The sequence below is a fragment of the Acaromyces ingoldii genome, assembly GCF_003144295.1.
Source record: "Acaromyces ingoldii strain MCA 4198 unplaced genomic scaffold FA10scaffold_1, whole genome shotgun sequence".
Classification (NCBI taxonomy): domain Eukaryota; kingdom Fungi; phylum Basidiomycota; class Exobasidiomycetes; order Exobasidiales; family Cryptobasidiaceae; genus Acaromyces; species Acaromyces ingoldii.
In genome coordinates, this window is record NW_020290247.1 from 3,877,052 (window position 1) to 3,894,069 (window position 17,018).

Below are 17,018 nucleotides of genomic sequence, written 5' to 3' on the forward strand. Positions count from 1 at the left end.
GCCCCACAAGGCCGAATCTGTTGGCTGCCCCAACAGGCATTCATTGTGTGTGAGAAGAGCGTCCGGCTCCTCGTCACGAGAAGCAGGAGACGACGACCAAGGAAGAAGATTGCCGAAGAGCACGTGAGTATCTCGGAGATCTCTCCTGTCTGCACACGACAGTGGAGGCACCGCAAGAAAGTGCAGCCAGCGTTCGGCGCAGTGGACGCGGGGGGAAAGAGGGGGAAGCAGAAGAAAGCTCGCCTTTCTCGCACGCATCCTTTCTCTCTTACATTCAAATCCCCATCCTCCTTCCACTATAGACGAAACAATGGCACCCACTGCAGACACAACGAGCAGCAAGGCGCTGCAGGAAAACCTGACGCTCAAGGCCACGCACGAGGCCAAGCTCGTCCTCGTCAAGTCCGAGGCGCCCAAGCCCGGCCCTGGCCAGGCTCTCGTCCATGTCCGGGCCACTGGGTGAGCTGAAACGAAGGGATCGGTTGCTACGTGCTTCTCACTCACTTCATGTCCTGCAGCGTCTGCGGCTCTGACGTTCACTTTTGGCAACACGCCGGTCTGGGCCCGTGGAAGATCACAGGCGAGACGGCCCTGGGCCACGAGAGTGGGGGCGTCGTCATTGCCCTGGGAGAGGGCGTCACCAACGTCAGCGTCGGCGACAGGGTCGCCATCGAGCCGGGCGTGCCCTGTGGCAAGTCGACGTGCTCCTACTGCAGGACCGGCCAGTACAATCTCTGCCCCACCGTCGACTTCTACTCTGTGCCCCCCGCCGATGGCACCCTCACGCGCTACCAGTGAGTATATATGCGTGTGTGCGTGTCCTGTTCTCTTCGTCCGCTGACGTCCATACCACTTTTGTGATAACGAAGTGTCCACCCGGCTGGCTGGCTGCACAAGGTGCCCGACACAATGACGTTTGCCGAGATTGCGCTCCTCGAGCCCCTCTCCGTCTGCCTGCACGCCACGATGCGCGCAGAGCTGCGCCTCGGCATGCCCGTCCTCATCACGGGTGCTGGGCCCATCGGTGTCGTACAGCTGCTCTGCGCCGAGGCGTCCGGGTGCAGCCCCATTGTCATTACTGATCTCAGCAAGGAGCGCCTCGACTTTGCCAAGCAGCTCGTGCCCGACGTCGTCCCGCTGCTGATCGACCCCAAGCGCGCGCCCATCGACACGGCCCAGGACATCATCGCCGCCTTCACCCAGGCTACCCAGGGCGTCGGGGGCACGGGCAACAACGGCGAGGTGATGCCGGCGGTGACGATGGAGTGCACGGGCGTCGAGTCGAGCATTGCTGTGGCGTCGTATGCTACGCAGCCCGCAGGCTTGCTCTTCATCATTGGTGTGGGCAAGAGCGAGCAGACGATCCCATTTATGCATCTCTCGACCAACGAGATCAACATCAAGTTCCTCTTTCGCTACCGCGACACCTGGCCCCGCGCCATCCGTCTCGTCGCCGCGGGCAAGATCGACGTCAAGCGCATCGTCACCTCGCGCTTCCCTCTCGAGCGCGCAAAGGAAGCCGTTGAGCACGCCGCTGACCGGTCCAAGTTCTCAGTCAAGACGCTCATCATCGATGAGGACGAGTGAGGTTGTTTAGAATAGATGCTCTGGGACAATCAATGATGTATGCGCACCCCCTCTTCTTTACTACAAGACAAAATTACAAATACACTCGCTTGCCTGCAATGGTGTTAGTCCCTGCTGGTCTCTTCTCCTTCTTGTCGTTCGCCGTCTCCCTCTCTTGCTCCCTCCTCGGCGGCGCAGAAGCCGGCACCAGCGTTTGCTTTCCTGACCCAAAACCAAAAACGTTCCATTCCATCGTCCAACCTTTCCCCTTAGCCTCATCTCCACCTCGCTGTGGTGCCGCTGTTGTCGCTGCTGCTGCTGCTGCTGCCACTGCTGCTCGTGCGACGTTTTCATGCGGTCTTGTGTTTGGCTCTGGTCTTGCCTCTGTCGCCTGCACAGCAGGAGCACTCTCCTCCTCGAGAGCTACATTGGATCTGCATCAGCCGTCTATCTCTAACAAGAAAAGAGAAGAGAGACACTCACCTCTGATCCACTCCAATTCCTTCTCGGCATCATCGCTCGACTCCTCCCCCACGCCTCCTCTGCTCGTCGTCGACGTCGCCGAAGCCGAGGCCGAAGCCGGACGAACACCGCTGACAGCGCTCCTGATCTCGTCCATCGCTCTGCCCATGGCCGCCCGCGCGCGCACGAGGCTCTCGCCGCCGCCAAAGAGCGCCTCGGCCCAGCTCGTCTCCTGTGCGCGCCGGGCACGCGCGAGCGCCGCGCGCTCCTCGTCGTCGGGCAGGTCCTCGGGACGGAAACCCAGGCGAGCAGGCTGCAGCTGGAGTGCCTCACAGCGCCGCGCTAGCCGTTTTCGCTCGTCGGCAGAGAGCGGCGCCGCCGATGACGTGGTCGCGCCCAGGAGCTGCTGGAGCACGGCGAGCTGCTGGACGTGGGTCCGGCGCGCTTCAGTCCGCGACCGCTCCAGCACGGCGCGGTTGTAGGCCAGCGAGGTGACGGCCGTGAGCAGCAGCAGCGCGGGAAGATTCGCGCGGAACCGGCTCGTCGTCATCTTCTGCTGCTGCGTATCAACGATTGCCCCCGGGGCTTTGTCGTCGTTGATGATGTTGTTAGCTTCGGAGCTCCCAGCAGCGGCGGAAAAAAAGAGCTTTCGAAGGATCTCAGAAGCCGATTTTAGACTTTTTGCTTTGTCCCTCCATCCAAAACACGTGCGGACAAGCTTGCCCCGTCGAAGCGCAAGGAGCGCTGCACTCGTTCTGCTCGCCATCAGCAGTGAGGCTACATAGCAGTGAGGCTACAATCAGCAGGGAAGCGTATCCGAGTGCGGCAAGACAATGTCGAGCATCGACACGTCGCGCTTCGGCACGGGCTTTGTCCCCGAGGCGAGCAGCAATGACCGTGCTCCTTCTCCCCCCGTCGCCGCGTCGTCGTCTTCGTGGTGGTGGAGCAACAGCAGCGGCGGCAGCAGCAGCAGCAGCAGCAAAGGAAAGAGCGCCATCAAGCCAGACGAGATATTCATTGGGGGCGGCAAGTGGGACGACGAGGGCGCTGGCGGCGCAGTGCCCGTCGCGGGCTACCACGGGCGGTGGCCCCTGTATGGGGACGTGTACAGTGTCAAGAAGCAGAAGCTGAGAGAGGCCGAACGGGAGAGGCTGCGGCTGATGGGCGCACAGGTCGATCACGGCTCATCCTTCCCGTCGTCTTCCTCCTCCTCGTCATCATCGTCATCGTCTGCACCCATCGATGCCACATCGAGCAAGGGAGGCGGGGACCCGGGATGGCTCTGCAGGAGCGCGGGCGCATGCAAGCCATGCTCCGCTGACGAGGTGAGTCTGGATGGACGGTGCATCATCGCTCCCTTCGCCGGCGGCAACTGTGACAAAGGCGACACACACACAGATCATGAGGCCGTTCTGCCAGCCATATGGGAACAAGGCGCCGGTCGAGTGCAGGCGGCTGCTCAATGCCTCGCTCCTCTCGCAATGGGTCGCAGGCACCACTGAGGACATCTTTCGCGTCGGATTGGACGTCGAGCCGCTGTCATCAGACGGGACAAACGCAACAACGAGTCCGGTGGCGGCAGCGACAGAAGAGAAAGGGCCCATGCCGTTGGATGCCAGGGCAGAGAGCAGCGCTCCACCATCGCCGCCGCCAGCACTGGGAGACTCCGTCTACCGCGGCTACCAGGTCTGCGGACGGTCGATCGAGGGCGAGACATGGGACTATGGCGAGTTCGTGGGCCTCAATCTCGTCATTGCGCTCGTCTCCCTCTTTGTGCTCCTGCAGCGGCAGCGCTTCCTCGCCGGACAGCACCGCTCCATTCTCGCGCGCAGAATCGGCCGGTCGCCGTTCTAGAGTAGTAGGCCTCAGCAGTGAAACCCTTGCCAAAAGTATACATTCATACCCTTAGAGAGAGAGTCGCTCTAGTAATAATAAGACAGCCGCTCCAGTAAGTAGAGAGCCGCTCTGGTAATACTACTGTCCCTGCTCGATTCTCTTCTTCGTCTGCTCAAACAGCTGTTCCACCTCGGCTGCTCTCTTCTTTGTCTCTTCTTCCATCTGCGCATATAGAGGTGGTAAGTTGAACGTTGCTTCTCCTCTTGTCAAAAGGGGGGTAAACAGACCCACCTTTTTCATCTCGCGCTGGGCCTCGCTGGACCCCACGACCTTTGTCCGCGTGTCCTCCTTGATCTGCTTCTGGGCCGCGTGCCGGGCCGAGCGGATCGACACGCGGGCATTCTCGCAGACGCGATTGATGTCCTTGACGAGCTGCGCGCGCGTCTCGGCCGTCGGGCGCGGGACGGGGATGCGGAGCACGCCCTCCTCGTTTGTCTGCTGTGGCGTGAGGCCCAGCTGCGGGTGCGCCGCATAGATGGCTCGCTCGACCTGCTTGACCGACTGTGAGGGGTGTATGTCACGACGAGGTCCATCGTCAGTAAGGGTGTGTAGGAGATACTGAGCAGCCAACCCTCCTTCCTCACCTCGGCATCAAAACATGTGACAATCAGTGCGCCATCGCGCACGCCGACGGTGGCAAAGTCGCGCAGGCTGTACTCCTGGCCGTCGCCCTCGACCTTGGTCCCACTCGTGGCATCGCCGGCCGTCGCGTCGGCCTGGCGCGTGCCCGTAAAGGAGACGCGAATGCCGTCGAGCAGGCTGGGGTCCGCGCGGCCATGCGAGCCGACCATATGCGCGACCGTCTCGCGACACCGGCTCACGGCGCGTGCCATATTCGCCTTGAGTGCCGCCTCGTCGAAGCGCTCATTGGGCAGCGACGCATCTGTCGTCGTCGTCTTCCTTGTGCTGCTGCTGCCCTCGCCTCCGTCTCCCTCCTCTGCATCGTCCATGGCCTGGCCCTTGGCCCCGTGCTTCGACCGCGCTCCCTTGGGCGTCGACGAAGCGCCCTTGGCACCCTTGCCGCGCGTCTTGATGACCGGCACCTCGTCGGGCGCAGCGGGCGCCGGCGTTGTCACCTGCGACCGCTTCGACTTGGGCAGCGCTGGCGTCGCGTGCAGCGTGCGCCGGAGAGGCACCCATCGCTGCGGCGCTGCAGCTGCTGCTGCTGCTGCAGACCGCAATGAGGTACTCGCGAGCAGCGTAGGTGCTCGCATCGCTCTGAGCTTCAGTGCAGCAAAAAAAAAAGAAGAGGGTCGAGTGTGGTTGCCCAGGTCAGACAGACGAAGGGGGAGGTCTACGGAAAATCCTCTTTGCGCTGCTCCACTTTTGGAAGAAGAGAAAAAAAAAGGCAAGCAAGCACGCGACTAACTCCCTCGTCGGTTCAACTGGGTAGCATAGCACTCGTTCTACAGTCGCTCGCTAAAGCATCGCTTCGTTGATGAGTGCTTCACATTGCGAATCCCAAGAGTACATTGTCAATCAGCCGCGTCGCCCGCCCGTCGGGACCGTCCTTGATCATGGCGGCCCCGCTGAGGATCGCGCCCCGCTTGCCCCCGTCGCCCGTCGCTCCCTCGAGCGAGCCGAGCGAGATGGGGTCGTTGAGGCTGATGTACAGGACGTCGATCTGGATGCCGTCCTCTGCTGCCCGCTCTGCCTCCTGCTGAGCCACCTCTCTTGCTCTTCTAAGCGTCTCTGCGACTCTCTCTTGACCCTGCCCCTGGACATGCTGCTCCCACGCTGCTTGGCCAGCCTGGAGGGCCTTGTAGAGCGCCGTGGCGTACGGCCTCGCCTTCTGCGTCAAGTACGCGTTTCTGCTGCTCAGCGCCAGCCCATCGCCGGGGTCGCGCGAGGTAGGCAGGACCCTGACAGCCTCTGGGCCCTCGGGGTGCGCAAAGCAGAGGTCCAGCACGAGCCGGCGAAGGAGAATGGCCTGCTGGATGTCCTTTTGGCCAAAGTAGGCCCGGTGCGGCGCGACAATGTGAAACAGCTTCGTGCAGACAGTGGCCACGCCGCGGAAAAACGTCGGCCGCGAGGCGCCCTCCATCTCGTGCTGCAGGCCGTGCACCTCGACAAAGGCGCCGACCTGGTCGGCCACGTGCTGCGTAAAGGCCTTGCCGTCGGGCGACGGGTACATTTCCGTCACGGTGGGCGCAAAGATGGCGGCGATGCCGCCGTGGGAGGAGGAGGAAGAAGAAGAAGAAGGAGACGTCGCGGACCCTGCGGCGAGCTTCTCGAGGGCCTCGATGTCGGAGGGGAGCGTGCGCGGGTACGCGGCAAGGTCCTCGGTCGGGGCAAACTGGGCCGGGTTGACAAAGATCGAGACGACCGTCAGGTCATTCTCTGCTAGCGATGCCTTGACTGAGTGTCGGTTAGCAGAAGCTCAAAAGGATGCTCTCTCAACCTAGGCCACTCACCGAGGGAGAGGTGGCCGTCGTGGAGAGCACCCATGGTGGGCACGAAGCCGACCGTCTTGCCCTCCTTTTCAGCCTTTTTGCGCCATGTCCGAAAGTCATTCACAGTCGTAAAGATCGGAAAGGGAGCTTTGGGAAGCTCCTGGCTCTGACGAAGGGTGGCAGAGGGCGCTGTGAAATGTCGCCGTGTCGAGCTGTGGAATTGGGAAGCAGGGACTGGGGCCAGGCTCGTCCTCGGTCGAAGTCGCGCCGCTCCCACGATCGAAACTCGCGAAGCAGATAGCCGCAGCCTAAAGGCCGCCTGCGACCGAGACAGCATCGTGCCCTTCTCTTCGGAATATGAGCCCGTGCGAGGAGCGAGAGGTAGTTGGAAGTGGGGGAAAGTCAAGGTAGTCAGTCTTCCTACCTCTTTAGCCCGCCTAAATGGATCCACGTGGGTCTCATTTACAGAGCTTAAAAACGGAAAAAGGAAATTGGGGTCTTGCGCGCGCGCCGCGCGCGCTTCCCTGGATCTCGCGACAGACGGGGGAAAAAGGTCTGCCGACAAACGACAGACAGACAGACTAACAAACAAACTCGGGAGAAAAGATGGGACAAGGGCAGTGATGGAAGGGGAGAACAGGTTGAAAGATGGGGCAGGGAGCGGCTTGAGGCTGCAGCAGATGACTGCGCAAGAGGAGCGGGCGAGGACACCGCCAGTCAATCCCGATTCCAAAACACTTCCTGAGCTCGATACTCCACCCCCGACAGCAGCGGTAGCAGAAGCAGGAGCAATGCCCGCGGCTATGGAAGCGGACAGAGGAGAAGCAGAAACAATGCAGGACGGCGTCGAGGCCCAGAAACGAGCCGAGGCAGAGGCTCGCATCGAGAGCGGCGAGGCTGGTAGGGTAGAGATTGCTGCAGTGCAAGAGAGCAGCGAGCCACATCCTCTGCTGCAGCATGGGTACGAGGGAGACGAGGACACGCCAGAGCCACTCAAGAAGCGCGCCAAGGTTGTCAGGATCGAAGACAACGGCCAGTCAGAGGCACAAGGAGGCATGGTGCACGAGGCAGTGGAGCAGCTTCTAGTCAAGCCGCATGATCAAACCTCGCCAACGGGGGAGTCGAGCAGCGGTGGTACTCACACGCCAGCATTGCCAAACAAGAAGAAGGCACCTTCCAGCAAGGCGGCCTCGAAGAAGGCCGCTTTGCCGTCCAAGAAAGCCAAGAGCTCGTCCAAGAAGAAGTCCAGCGACCAAGGCAGCAGGAAGAAAAAGGTCAAAAGGGATGAGTCCGAGGATGCTGCCGGCGCCGTTGACGCAGATGTATCTACGACGGCCGGTGACGAGATGCAAAGCTCCTACGAGCCCGAGAGCGAAGGCGATGAGAAGCTCTACTGCATATGCCAGACACTCTACGGTGCGTTTCCTTGGATGGCTCAGGGAAGTACGACCTGTCTTATCCACGCTGACATGTTATACGACACAGACGAGGATCGCATGATGATTGCCTGCGATCGGTGAGCTGCCAAATTCGTTACCGCTGCATCTTTATGTTGGCTCATCTCCAGCGCTCCACACAGCTGCGATGAATGGTACCACACATCGTGCATGAAGATGAAGGACAGCGACGTCGAGCTCGTCGATATGTTCATGTGTCCAAACTGCGCAAAGGGTGAGCACAGGCGCTGCTCTTTATGTTCCAGATACAAGAACTGAGCACAAATTGCAGAAACGGGACAGCAGACGACGTGGAAGACAAAATGCCTGCGGCAGGGTTGCAACCACGGCGCCATGCCTCCCCTCTCGCGGTACTGCTCCGAGCGCTGCGGTATACTTGTGGCAGCTTCCAGAATCGCAAAGACAAAGTACGCGAAGCTGAGCCCTGCAGCATGTGTCGAAAGGCTCATGACGGCAAGGGTGCGCGCGTCAAAAAGGACAGAGGGCATCGCCGTTTGGACGAGCGAGGGCGAAAGCAAGGGGGAAAGTCAAAAGACGGAAGGTGAAGACGAGGCTGCAAAGGCGGAAATGATGCAGGCAGTAGTAGGAGAAGGGAACCACGACCTCGTCTCCCTGTCTCTCGCGCCTCAAGAGCAGGAGAAGGAGCAGGAGAGACTCTCCATCTTTGCCTACGCATCACCCGATGCCGAAGAACTGCACCGATTGCAGCAGGAATCGAGGAATCTGAATGAGGCAAAGGACGCCATCAATCGGAGTCTGGATCTCTTGGCGGCCAGAAATAAGGTGCTGCAGCTCGCAGAGGACCGCATCGGCACCCTCGAGCCTCTCATCGACGACAGCCTTACCTCGACGGCGTCCTCCAGCAGCAAAAAGAAGAGCAAGAAGAAGGGAGGGGCTACAAAGGCGACGCAGGAAGAAGAAGAAACGGCGTCTGAACCTGCCACTGCAAGAGTCGTGGCGAGGTGCGGCTTCGACGAGAGAATCTCTTGGGACGATGCCAGATTCGATGGCTGGTGTCGGAGCGACTCGGGACGGAAGACGCTGGACGAGGAAATTGGGCTAGATGGGCATCTTGACCCTCCCAGCTCACCAGAAGGAGAGGGTGAGGCGGTGAGGGATGGGTCAGCAAAGGTCTGTTCTCTCGCCAAGAAGAAGTGCAAGCGTCACGCCGACTGGAACGTACTCAAAAGTGCCGAATTCGAGGTGCAACGAGAGCTGCAGACTCGCACCCTGTCGGCCCTATCGGAACAGACACAAGACGTCGAGTCGAGAATTGGCCAGCTGAAAGACGCCGTGGAGAGCTGGGCCAGAGCAAAGAGGGCCAATGAGGTGCTGGAACGGCAGGGCCGCGACGAAGCGCTGGCAAAGGAGCTTTCCCGGCTCGAGTCTCGAAGGCCAGTCTTGCATGCCAATGGTCGATGAAAGGAAAAGCGTCATTGGCAGGCGCATGTATTTTGGCATTTGTACTGTAGAATCATCCTAATCACAATAAAGACGTCAACACAAGAAGACATTAATCTCGATTCATTAAGGTGTTCGGAGGTCTTCTAACGAAGTATTTAAGGAAGGAAGAGAGGTCTGCAGGGGTATTGAGCTAGGTAGAAGGGGAGTATCAACTACCTGCTCTTTGTCGAGGCAGACGAGGACTTGACGATACCCGAGCCAGAATTGCGTCTGGATGTCTCGACGGGTGGGCAGCAGGCTGCCTCCACGCAATCACCGTCAGGCCCACAGCTGATGAGGCAGGCCGTCTCGTTTGTGAAGAGTTGGCTCTGCACCGTCTCTCCCTTCGTCGTGACAAGTTTGCCCTTCTGATCGCTCGTGCTCTCGTCGATCTCAACGCCGTGAGCTTTCGCAGCCCCTCGCATACCACCACGCACGAACTCGGGCTGGATGGTGCTCGAGTGAATAGAGAACGTGTGGAGCTTGCCTCGAATCTGGGCTGCAATCGACATGTACTTGTGCTCCTGGGGGATCGCCAGGCCGCCTTCGCCGCCAAGGGCGTCCACCTGGTCCGGACCGGCTTCTGGCGCAGCGGACGGCGTCGACAGGCCGGCTTCATCGACATCGACGAGGACGTGGACTGAGGCGACGTTCTTTTGCTCGCTCAGCTGCCAAATATGGAGCTCGTGGACGCTGAGAACGCCGTCGACCTCGAGAAGGGCCGACCGAACAGCCTCGAGGGGCACAGAGCTGGGCACGCCCTGGAGCAGGATGAAGCTTGCCGACTTGACCAGCGGCAGCGCAGAGTGGAAGATGATGATGGTGATGAGGAAGCTGATCGCTGGGTCGGTATAGTAGCGCCACGAGTAGCTCGTGAAGGCGATGAAGAGACCGGACGCAATGACACCGACGTTGCCGAGGGCATCGCCTAGGACGTGAAGGAAGACACCCTGCATGTTCATGCTCCCCTCGCCGCCGTGGCTGTGGCCGTGGGCATGGCTATGTCCGCCGCCGCCCCCGTGCGAGTGGTCATGCTCCGAGCTTTTGCCCTTGTTGCGCTTGAAGATGCCGCCCATAAAGCCACCTTTCTTCTTCGCGTCGCCCGATTCCACGTCGTGGTCGTATTCATCATCGTGGTCGTGGGCGTGGTCATGGTTGTGTCCATGACCGTCCGACGAGGTGCCGTAACCCTTGGCGCCCGCTGTCCTGTGTAGCAGGCGGTCGCGTTCTGAATCACCGTGTCCAGCTGAGCTAGAGCTTGGTGCCGAGCTGTCGTATCCGAGGTCGTGTGCCTGCCGTACGACGGCAGCCCTCGTCTGAGCTGGGTGGACATAGAGACTCTCAACACTGTCTGCTCTAGCCCGTCTGGCGCTCTGTTCCTCAATGGCCGTCGACGTAGTGCTCGTCGAGGCTGCGCGCTCACGATCTTGCCCGGTCTCGGCATTCGGCAATGCCTTGCTCTTGTTTCCCCCGTCGTGGTCATGAGCGTGGCCGTTGTGGGCGTGGCCGTCAGCGTGATCGGCCACCTCGCCGCCGTGGCTGTGCGAGTGGGAGTGGCCTCCACCGTGAGAGTGACCATGGTCATGGAAGAGAAAGAGACCGACGATATTCGAAGCCAGACCAAGCGACCCGACAACAACAACGAGGCGCGGATTTTTGACCTCTACATGCCGGAGTTAGCAGGGTGCAACAATGCTTGCGGACGCACACGCTCACCAGACACGTTGAACATCCTCTCCAGGGCTTCCATAAAGATGCTGAAGCACAGTGCCAAGAGGAAGACGCCGTTGATAAGTGCGCCCAGGATCTCAGCTCGCTGCCAACCATATGAGTATCGGGGATCGCGTTTTTCTTGTCCGCTTTGCGACAGCTGCGTACAGATTCACTTCATCAGCGCCGGAGTCCATGTTTCCTGTGTCACGCGAGCATACACCGCTCCGACACGCACCTTGACCGCATATAGGGCCACGACTAGAGACATGACATCGTTGAGCATGTGAAAAGAATCAGCGACGAGGGCCAGTGATCCGACAGAGTATCCTAGGGTGATTCATCAGTCTTCTGCGCTCTCCACCACGCAGTCCTCTTCCACTCACCGACGATGATCTCGACGAGGAAAAAGACGACATCGATGCCCAACAGGGTCATGATCCTCGCCTGCTTGCCAAATTCCACCATGTTTGGCGCTGGCAAAGTGAATAGCTTCCTTGTGTGTGTCTACCCCTTTTCCGTTCTCGCAGTAGCGGTGGCGTCCCAACAGGGCAAATGGTATTGCCCTACCCGAGTCTTTGTTCCTCCGAAAGCTGTTTGCTGGCCGAAGTCTCGCCGGAGCAAGGCAAAGGGCTGTTTGTAGTAGTAGTGTACTACTAGTGGTGGTGGCTGAAGATCGAGATCCGATAGCTTTTTTTTTGGAAATGTGGTTGAATCCGTCCGGTTTTTGGTGCTCCTTAGGGTGACCGACCGAAGGCCCTCTGGAATGATGATCGCTCCGAGCCTCTTTCTTTCCACGTGTTTTTTATTTCTTTTGACGCGCATCTTCTCTTTTCTCTTTGCCTTTCTTCTTGCCTTCGTTCGTTGCCCATCGCCGAATAGGAGAGGACTGATCGGAATGGCGTCGCCGGCATCGTCATCGCGCAGCGCTGCAGCACGGGTTCTGCAACGGCAGACAGGTGCGCGCGCCTTCTCAACTTCTGCACAAACATGTGCAGAGCCTTCCTCGTCGTCGACGTCTTCACCATCTCGCGGGAGGAAGCCTCGACCTCAGCGAGCTAATGTGCTCCCCCCTTATCCGGAATGGGTCAGCGGGCAAGGCAAGGCGTATGAGTCTGCACCAGTGGGAAGAGGGCCATTTTGGATTGGGTCGACTCCATTCCCCCTCAATCCTACATTCAACCCGCCGCCTCCGCTGTCCCAAGCGGTGCGCGATCAGATGTGGTCATTGCACTCTCAGAACCCCAGCGCAAACTCGGTGCGCGTCCTCAGCGGTCGCTTTGGCGTTCAGATGGAGCGAGTGACGGCAGTCTTGCGTCTCAAGGCGCTGGAACATGAATTTGTGAAGAAGGTGAGTTTCGGATTTCCAAGGTCACATTGCGCAACTCCGGTCCTAGGATGAGGCAAAACAAAATCGATTAGTCTTGAAGACACACAAACTTGGTTACAATCAAACAACGGTATCTGAGGATCGCGCCATGTCAGCATGTGTCATGTGCTAGGAGGACTGACGATACTTAATGTCAATAGGGCAAGCCGCTCCAAACGCCATTTCAGAAACAGATGGAGAGGCTGCTTGGGTCCGCGCAGGATGCTCGATCGATCATGAAGGAGGCTGATACGGCTCCTTCGAGCAAGGGCGCCAACTTCCGTGGACCGATTCGAGAGGAGGTTCCAATGAGCGCCCAGTCAGAGGTATGCAGCTTCCCTTCTTTCAAGTTGCTCGCGGGTTTGCTTACTCTCTCTACGCTCTTCAGGACACGCCCTCTTCAATCGCACCAGCACTGGCGAAAGAGGCAACAGAAAGAAAGGAAAGGATGCGAACGATTCCCACAGGTGGACCAGCCACCAAAGGACCGGCACCATCCAAGGCTGTCGTCGAGACGGTGGATCAATCTCGCCGCACGAGGCCCTCCCTGTCGGTGACTGATCTTTCGAGTCGGCCAAGCTCCTACCAAGGGGCGGGTACCGTCAAGCAGAACGAGCGAAAGGCGGAGAGGAGGCGACGCCTGCGAGCCAAGGCAAAAGGTTTCACTTCATGAATGCCATCGTCTTTTTGATCATCCTTCGTAGTTGTCTGAAGCAGATGGCGGGTCCTTGGAGACAGTGAAAGGGCGAGCCACAGAAGCTGAGGATCGCCTACCTCCATCGCTCTAAGATGTTCACGAGGGAGCATTTACAGCCAAATCGGCTGGCTGGTCATCTCTTCACCTGCAGCGACCATGGGAGCTTCCTTTTGCTCAAAAAATTGCTCTGCAGTCGCAGTGGCTGCTATTTTTTTTCCCTTTCACGCTATCTGAATTTCACACGTGTGACGGAACCTCTCCACCTCTCGTTGAATGTCGGAGGAGTGGTGAAGCCGATGTCCCGGTCCTTCCTTTCGCACTCAACACCATCTGTCACCATCATGATTGCCCCAGTTCTCGCTCGAAGCTCGCTGCAGGCAAGCCGCTCTGCCGTCGCTGCGTCGACGTCTCGCGCATTCAGCACGACGATGCTGCGTGAAAAGGACGTGAAGAACGTCACAGTGTGAGTCTACTGTGTTCGGGCAGGGTGCCCCTTTGCGCGAGCGCGAGATCAGCAGACTGACTGAAGCAAGATCAGCTTCGGAGGCGGCCTGATGGGAAGCGGCATCGCCCAGGTCCTCGCGCACAAGGGTGGCTACAACGTCACGCTGACCGATGTGACGGACAAGGCGCTGACGGGCGGCAAGACGATCATGTCCAAGTCGCTTACGCGCATTGCAAAGAAGCAATTGGCCGACAAGCCAGCCGAGGAACAGGAGGCGTATGTCAAGAAGATTGTCGACTCCGTTCGCACAACGACGGATGCAGCTGAGGCGGTCAAGGACACGGACCTGGTGATCGAAGCCATTATTGAGAACGTTGGCATCAAGCAGCAGCTCTTCGAATTCCTCGACAGCAAGGCGCCAAAGGACGCCATCTTTGCCAGCAACACGTCGAGCCTGAGCATCACCGATGTCGCCAAGACGACTTCGAGGAAGGACCGCTTCGGAGGTAGGTTGGGCGGCCTAGATGCTTCTCTATATTTGCCCACAGCCGATTGACCTGATTGAACTTGCAGGTTTCCATGCATTTAACCCTGTCCCTCAGATGAAGTGAGAGCTCCCTAGAATCCCACTTTCTGCACCCTTCTGACCCCTTCTTTTCCTAAAAAAAAGGCTTATCGAGGTCGTCAAGACTTCAGAAACGTCGCAAGACACTTTCGACTCGCTTATCGAGGTGGCCAAGAAGATGGGCAAAGTGCCCGTCGCATGCGTTGACTCGCCCGGGTGGGTGTAGAGTAGCTGCAAGACCATCATTGGAAGCAAACCTCACTAACCTCGAGCCCCGCATGCAGCTTCATCGTCAACCGCCTCCTGGTGCCCTACATGCTCGAGGCCATCCGTCTCGTCGAGCGAGGCGACGCCAGCGTCCAGGACGTTGACACAGCCATGAAGCTCGGCGCGGGCTACCCAATGGGTCCCTTTGAGCTTTCGGACCTCGTGGGCCTCGACACGCTGAGCCACATTGCAAAGGGCTGGCGTGAGAGCAGGGTCTCGACGGGCGAGATCAGCGAGGAAATTGTCAAGGAGAGCAAGCTGCTCGAGGACCTCGTCAAGCAGGGCAAGCTGGGAAAGAAGAGCGGCGGTGGCTTCTACCCTGCTTGATCGACCGCAGCGATGGCTGTGTAATGGAGGATGGGAAAATAGATTTTGCTGCTTAAAAGTACAAAATGACACCGCAACCATTACCTCTTGCCGCCTCTGCCTCCCCTACCACCTCGCCGAGCATTGTGCTTGCCTCTGTTCTCCTCCCTCCGCTTCTCGGCTCGCTTCTGATTCATTTCGCGGATTGCCGCCTTGTTCTTTGCTCTCTCCAACTTCGTCTCGTAGTGGAACTTTGGCTTTCTCTCGGCAGCTTTCCTTTTCTTCTCGACACCATCCATGCCGCCTGGTTGAAGTTCCTCTTGTGCTTCCTCCTCCTCTTGCAGCCGAAGCGCCTCAGGCACATATGCGTTCTTGCGCTCCTCTTCCACGCTGATCAGCTTGCTAATGTCTCCGGCGTCTTTCTGCTTCCTCTTGGCGGCCCTCCGGGAACTCGGCGGAAGCGCCTCCACGCTGCGCTCCTGCTTCGCCTTCTTCTTGACGACCGGAGCTATGGGCTTTATTGGCGCATCGAGATCAGCATTCGGGTCGAATTCTTCGATCGTCACAGTAGTGTGGTGCGATTCCGAATTGTATGCAGACTGTCTTTGTTCTTCCTCGACTTCCTCCTCGTCGTCGTCGTCGCCTTCCTCCTCGTTGTCGTCAGACGCCACAGCACCATAGGCAATCCTCTCTGCCTTTACATTTTCGGCCGCCTGCTTTTTCCGCTCTTCTCTCGCCTGAGTCCTCATGAGCTTGCGCTCATCCTTTTCTCTCTGTTTCGCCTTGTCCCGTCCCTTTTCGATCCGTGCCTGCTTTCGCTTCCTAAAGCCTGTCAGAAAGTCTCGTCTGGCCTCCTCGTCAAACTTGATCTCTGCCTCCTTCTTGCCCCTGCGCATCGGAGGCGGCGCCACTCTCCTCTTCTTTCCTTCATTCTTTCGGCCGGCACCCTTCTTCCCCGAGGCAGCAGCCTGGGCCGACGTAGTGTAGGCCTGGAGCGCCGGTCTCGCCACCTCGTCGGCACCTCCGAAGTCCCTTTCCGTCATGCTCGAAACGTCGCTCGGAAATAGCAATGCGTTTCCGCGCAGAAAAAAAAAGTCAAAAATTCATGGAGGATTCTCGCATGTCCTCACGTGTGGCCCGGGCTGCTTCCCTTCGCAGCTAAAGTGCTTCTAACGCCGGGCTGGGTATAAAACAGAGAAAGAGTCGAGTTTAAGGAGGGCTTTCTCCACTCTGAAACAGGCCTGCAATTCTTGTTCTTGACTACCCAAGATATATGGCCATTACGTTGCTGAGCAATTCGATCAGACGCACAGCATTCACCTCCGCACAACCCCTTCGCTACTTTTCAACAACTCGCGCAGCCATGTCGGTCAAGCCTATCACGTCTTACGACGACTTTAAGAAAATCGTGGGTGCCTGCTTGGCTTTCTTTAAAATTTTGAACTTGCAGGCCAAGCTGACCTTTGATCGCCACAACAGATTGCCCAGGACAAGGTGACAGCCATCGACTTCTGGGCTACATGGTGTGGACCCTGCAAGATGATCTCGCCCATGTTTGAGAAGCTCGCCGGTGCAGCCGACGCCGACAAGATTGAGTTCTACAAGGTCGACGTCGACGAGCAGGGCCAGATTGCCGAGGAAGTCGGCATCAAGGCCATGCCCACCTTCGTCTTCTTCAAGGACGGCAAGAAGATCAAGGAGACTGTCGGCGCAAATCCCGGCGCCCTTGATGTGAGTCGCACGTCGTCGCTTTCGCTGGTTGATCAAATGCTCAGATGGCTGATGCAATTTCTCTTCCTTGCTCACAGGCCAGCATCAAGCAAGTTGTTGCTTAATTTTTACTCCCTCTTCCGAGACAAACGCATAATTTGCTGTAACATCTTCATGACTTTATAGATCCTGTCCATTGCCCGGTCCTTTGTCGAGAGAAAGCTGGAAATTCGAAGTTTCCGACGGTGCTTTTCCTGCTGTCGACGCTCCATGATGTGTCTCCTACCGTCGATGCATCTGGTGGTCCGAGCGCTCGGACCACTTCGACGGTTTCTACTTTGCAATGCTCCTTCTACTTCTCATCCAACTACCTTCCTTCCTCTTTTCCGTCCCTTGAACGGTCGAGATCGTCGGGGCCGCGCCGTCGCCGCAGGACGCGGGTGTCGGAGTCACCTTAGCACTCAAGGGCAGCCTGGGGGAGCTATATCGTCCCCAGTCGAGGTCTTTGTCGACGCTCGACCTATCCGATGGAGCCCGTCGCCTCGGCCGACGTACTTTCTTAACTCAGTCAACGACTGCAGGCACGCCGAGCACCCAAAAGCTCAACTGAGAATGAGAAAAAAAGATGCCGTCGCTGGCAAATGGTCCTTCCACCCTGAGATACGGTCCCTGTATAGCAGAGTTGATAGCTCAACCTGAATGCTGCATCGTCGAGTTTTGTCATTTCGGCCG

General features: G+C 58.5%; 11 protein-coding genes across 11 annotated transcripts; 6 read left to right on the forward strand and 5 right to left on the reverse strand.

Moving 5' to 3' along the window:
• Window positions 1–101: 101 nt before the first annotated feature.
• On the forward strand, window positions 102–1,684 carry FA10DRAFT_248741 (putative xylitol dehydrogenase). The gene is made up of 3 exons (XM_025519503.1): window positions 102–459; window positions 519–794; window positions 870–1,684. Exons 1-3 carry the CDS (start codon window positions 311–313, stop codon window positions 1,585–1,587), a joined length of 1,143 nt encoding a protein of 380 aa, XP_025381357.1. The 5' UTR covers window positions 102–310; the 3' UTR covers window positions 1,588–1,684.
• On the reverse strand, window positions 1,625–2,654 carry FA10DRAFT_277778 (hypothetical protein). The gene is made up of 2 exons (XM_025523401.1): window positions 2,050–2,654; window positions 1,625–1,989 (listed from the first exon to the last, which is right to left on the reverse strand). The coding sequence occupies exons 1-2, from the start codon at window positions 2,576–2,578 to the stop codon at window positions 1,661–1,663; spliced, it is 858 nt and encodes a 285-aa protein (XP_025381358.1). The 5' UTR covers window positions 2,579–2,654; the 3' UTR covers window positions 1,625–1,660.
• A 77-nt stretch (window positions 2,655–2,731) lies between these two features.
• On the forward strand, window positions 2,732–4,020 carry FA10DRAFT_299471 (hypothetical protein). The gene is made up of 2 exons (XM_025524730.1): window positions 2,732–3,353; window positions 3,427–4,020. The coding sequence occupies exons 1-2, from the start codon at window positions 2,862–2,864 to the stop codon at window positions 3,880–3,882; spliced, it is 948 nt and encodes a 315-aa protein (XP_025381359.1). The 5' UTR covers window positions 2,732–2,861; the 3' UTR covers window positions 3,883–4,020.
• On the reverse strand, window positions 3,891–5,212 carry FA10DRAFT_264730 (ribosome recycling factor). Its single transcript, XM_025520769.1, has 3 exons — window positions 4,509–5,212; window positions 4,156–4,425; window positions 3,891–4,086 (listed from the first exon to the last, which is right to left on the reverse strand). The coding sequence occupies exons 1-3, from the start codon at window positions 5,136–5,138 to the stop codon at window positions 4,003–4,005; spliced, it is 984 nt and encodes a 327-aa protein (XP_025381360.1). The 5' UTR covers window positions 5,139–5,212; the 3' UTR covers window positions 3,891–4,002.
• A 25-nt stretch (window positions 5,213–5,237) lies between these two features.
• Window positions 5,238–6,713, reverse strand: FA10DRAFT_264731 (Pantoate-beta-alanine ligase). Its single transcript, XM_025520770.1, has 2 exons — window positions 6,339–6,713; window positions 5,238–6,282 (listed from the first exon to the last, which is right to left on the reverse strand). Exons 1-2 carry the CDS (start codon window positions 6,652–6,654, stop codon window positions 5,372–5,374), a joined length of 1,227 nt encoding a protein of 408 aa, XP_025381361.1. The 5' UTR covers window positions 6,655–6,713; the 3' UTR covers window positions 5,238–5,371.
• A 127-nt stretch (window positions 6,714–6,840) lies between these two features.
• On the forward strand, window positions 6,841–9,279 carry FA10DRAFT_264732 (hypothetical protein). The gene is made up of 4 exons (XM_025520771.1): window positions 6,841–7,733; window positions 7,803–7,833; window positions 7,897–7,988; window positions 8,046–9,279. Exons 1-4 carry the CDS (start codon window positions 7,151–7,153, stop codon window positions 9,194–9,196), a joined length of 1,857 nt encoding a protein of 618 aa, XP_025381362.1. The 5' UTR covers window positions 6,841–7,150; the 3' UTR covers window positions 9,197–9,279.
• Window positions 8,931–11,658, reverse strand: FA10DRAFT_277781 (hypothetical protein). Its single transcript, XM_025523402.1, has 4 exons — window positions 11,314–11,658; window positions 11,166–11,257; window positions 10,934–11,087; window positions 8,931–10,880 (listed from the first exon to the last, which is right to left on the reverse strand). Exons 1-4 carry the CDS (start codon window positions 11,393–11,395, stop codon window positions 9,391–9,393), a joined length of 1,818 nt encoding a protein of 605 aa, XP_025381363.1. The 5' UTR covers window positions 11,396–11,658; the 3' UTR covers window positions 8,931–9,390.
• Window positions 11,659–11,780: 122 nt separating this feature from the next.
• On the forward strand, window positions 11,781–13,096 carry FA10DRAFT_264734 (hypothetical protein). Its single transcript, XM_025520772.1, has 4 exons — window positions 11,781–12,278; window positions 12,458–12,622; window positions 12,685–12,897; window positions 12,930–13,096. The coding sequence occupies exons 1-4, from the start codon at window positions 11,826–11,828 to the stop codon at window positions 13,035–13,037; spliced, it is 939 nt and encodes a 312-aa protein (XP_025381364.1). The 5' UTR covers window positions 11,781–11,825; the 3' UTR covers window positions 13,038–13,096.
• A 238-nt stretch (window positions 13,097–13,334) lies between these two features.
• On the forward strand, window positions 13,335–14,597 carry FA10DRAFT_227220 (putative short chain 3-hydroxyacyl-CoA dehydrogenase mitochondrial precursor; the record flags this gene model as incomplete). The annotated part of the gene is made up of 5 exons (XM_025518709.1): window positions 13,335–13,456; window positions 13,532–13,944; window positions 14,012–14,045; window positions 14,109–14,219; window positions 14,288–14,597. 5 exons carry the CDS (start codon window positions 13,335–13,337, stop codon window positions 14,595–14,597), a joined length of 990 nt encoding a protein of 329 aa, XP_025381365.1.
• On the reverse strand, window positions 14,453–15,782 carry FA10DRAFT_264736 (hypothetical protein). The gene has a single exon (XM_025520773.1). The coding sequence runs from the start codon at window positions 15,617–15,619 to the stop codon at window positions 14,678–14,680; it is 942 nt and encodes a 313-aa protein (XP_025381366.1). The 5' UTR covers window positions 15,620–15,782; the 3' UTR covers window positions 14,453–14,677.
• A 157-nt stretch (window positions 15,783–15,939) lies between these two features.
• Window positions 15,940–16,472, forward strand: FA10DRAFT_225856 (thioredoxin; the record flags this gene model as incomplete). Its single annotated transcript, XM_025518662.1, has 2 exons — window positions 15,940–15,984; window positions 16,056–16,472. 2 exons carry the CDS (start codon window positions 15,940–15,942, stop codon window positions 16,470–16,472), a joined length of 462 nt encoding a protein of 153 aa, XP_025381367.1.
• Between the last annotated feature and the right edge of the window lie 546 nt (window positions 16,473–17,018).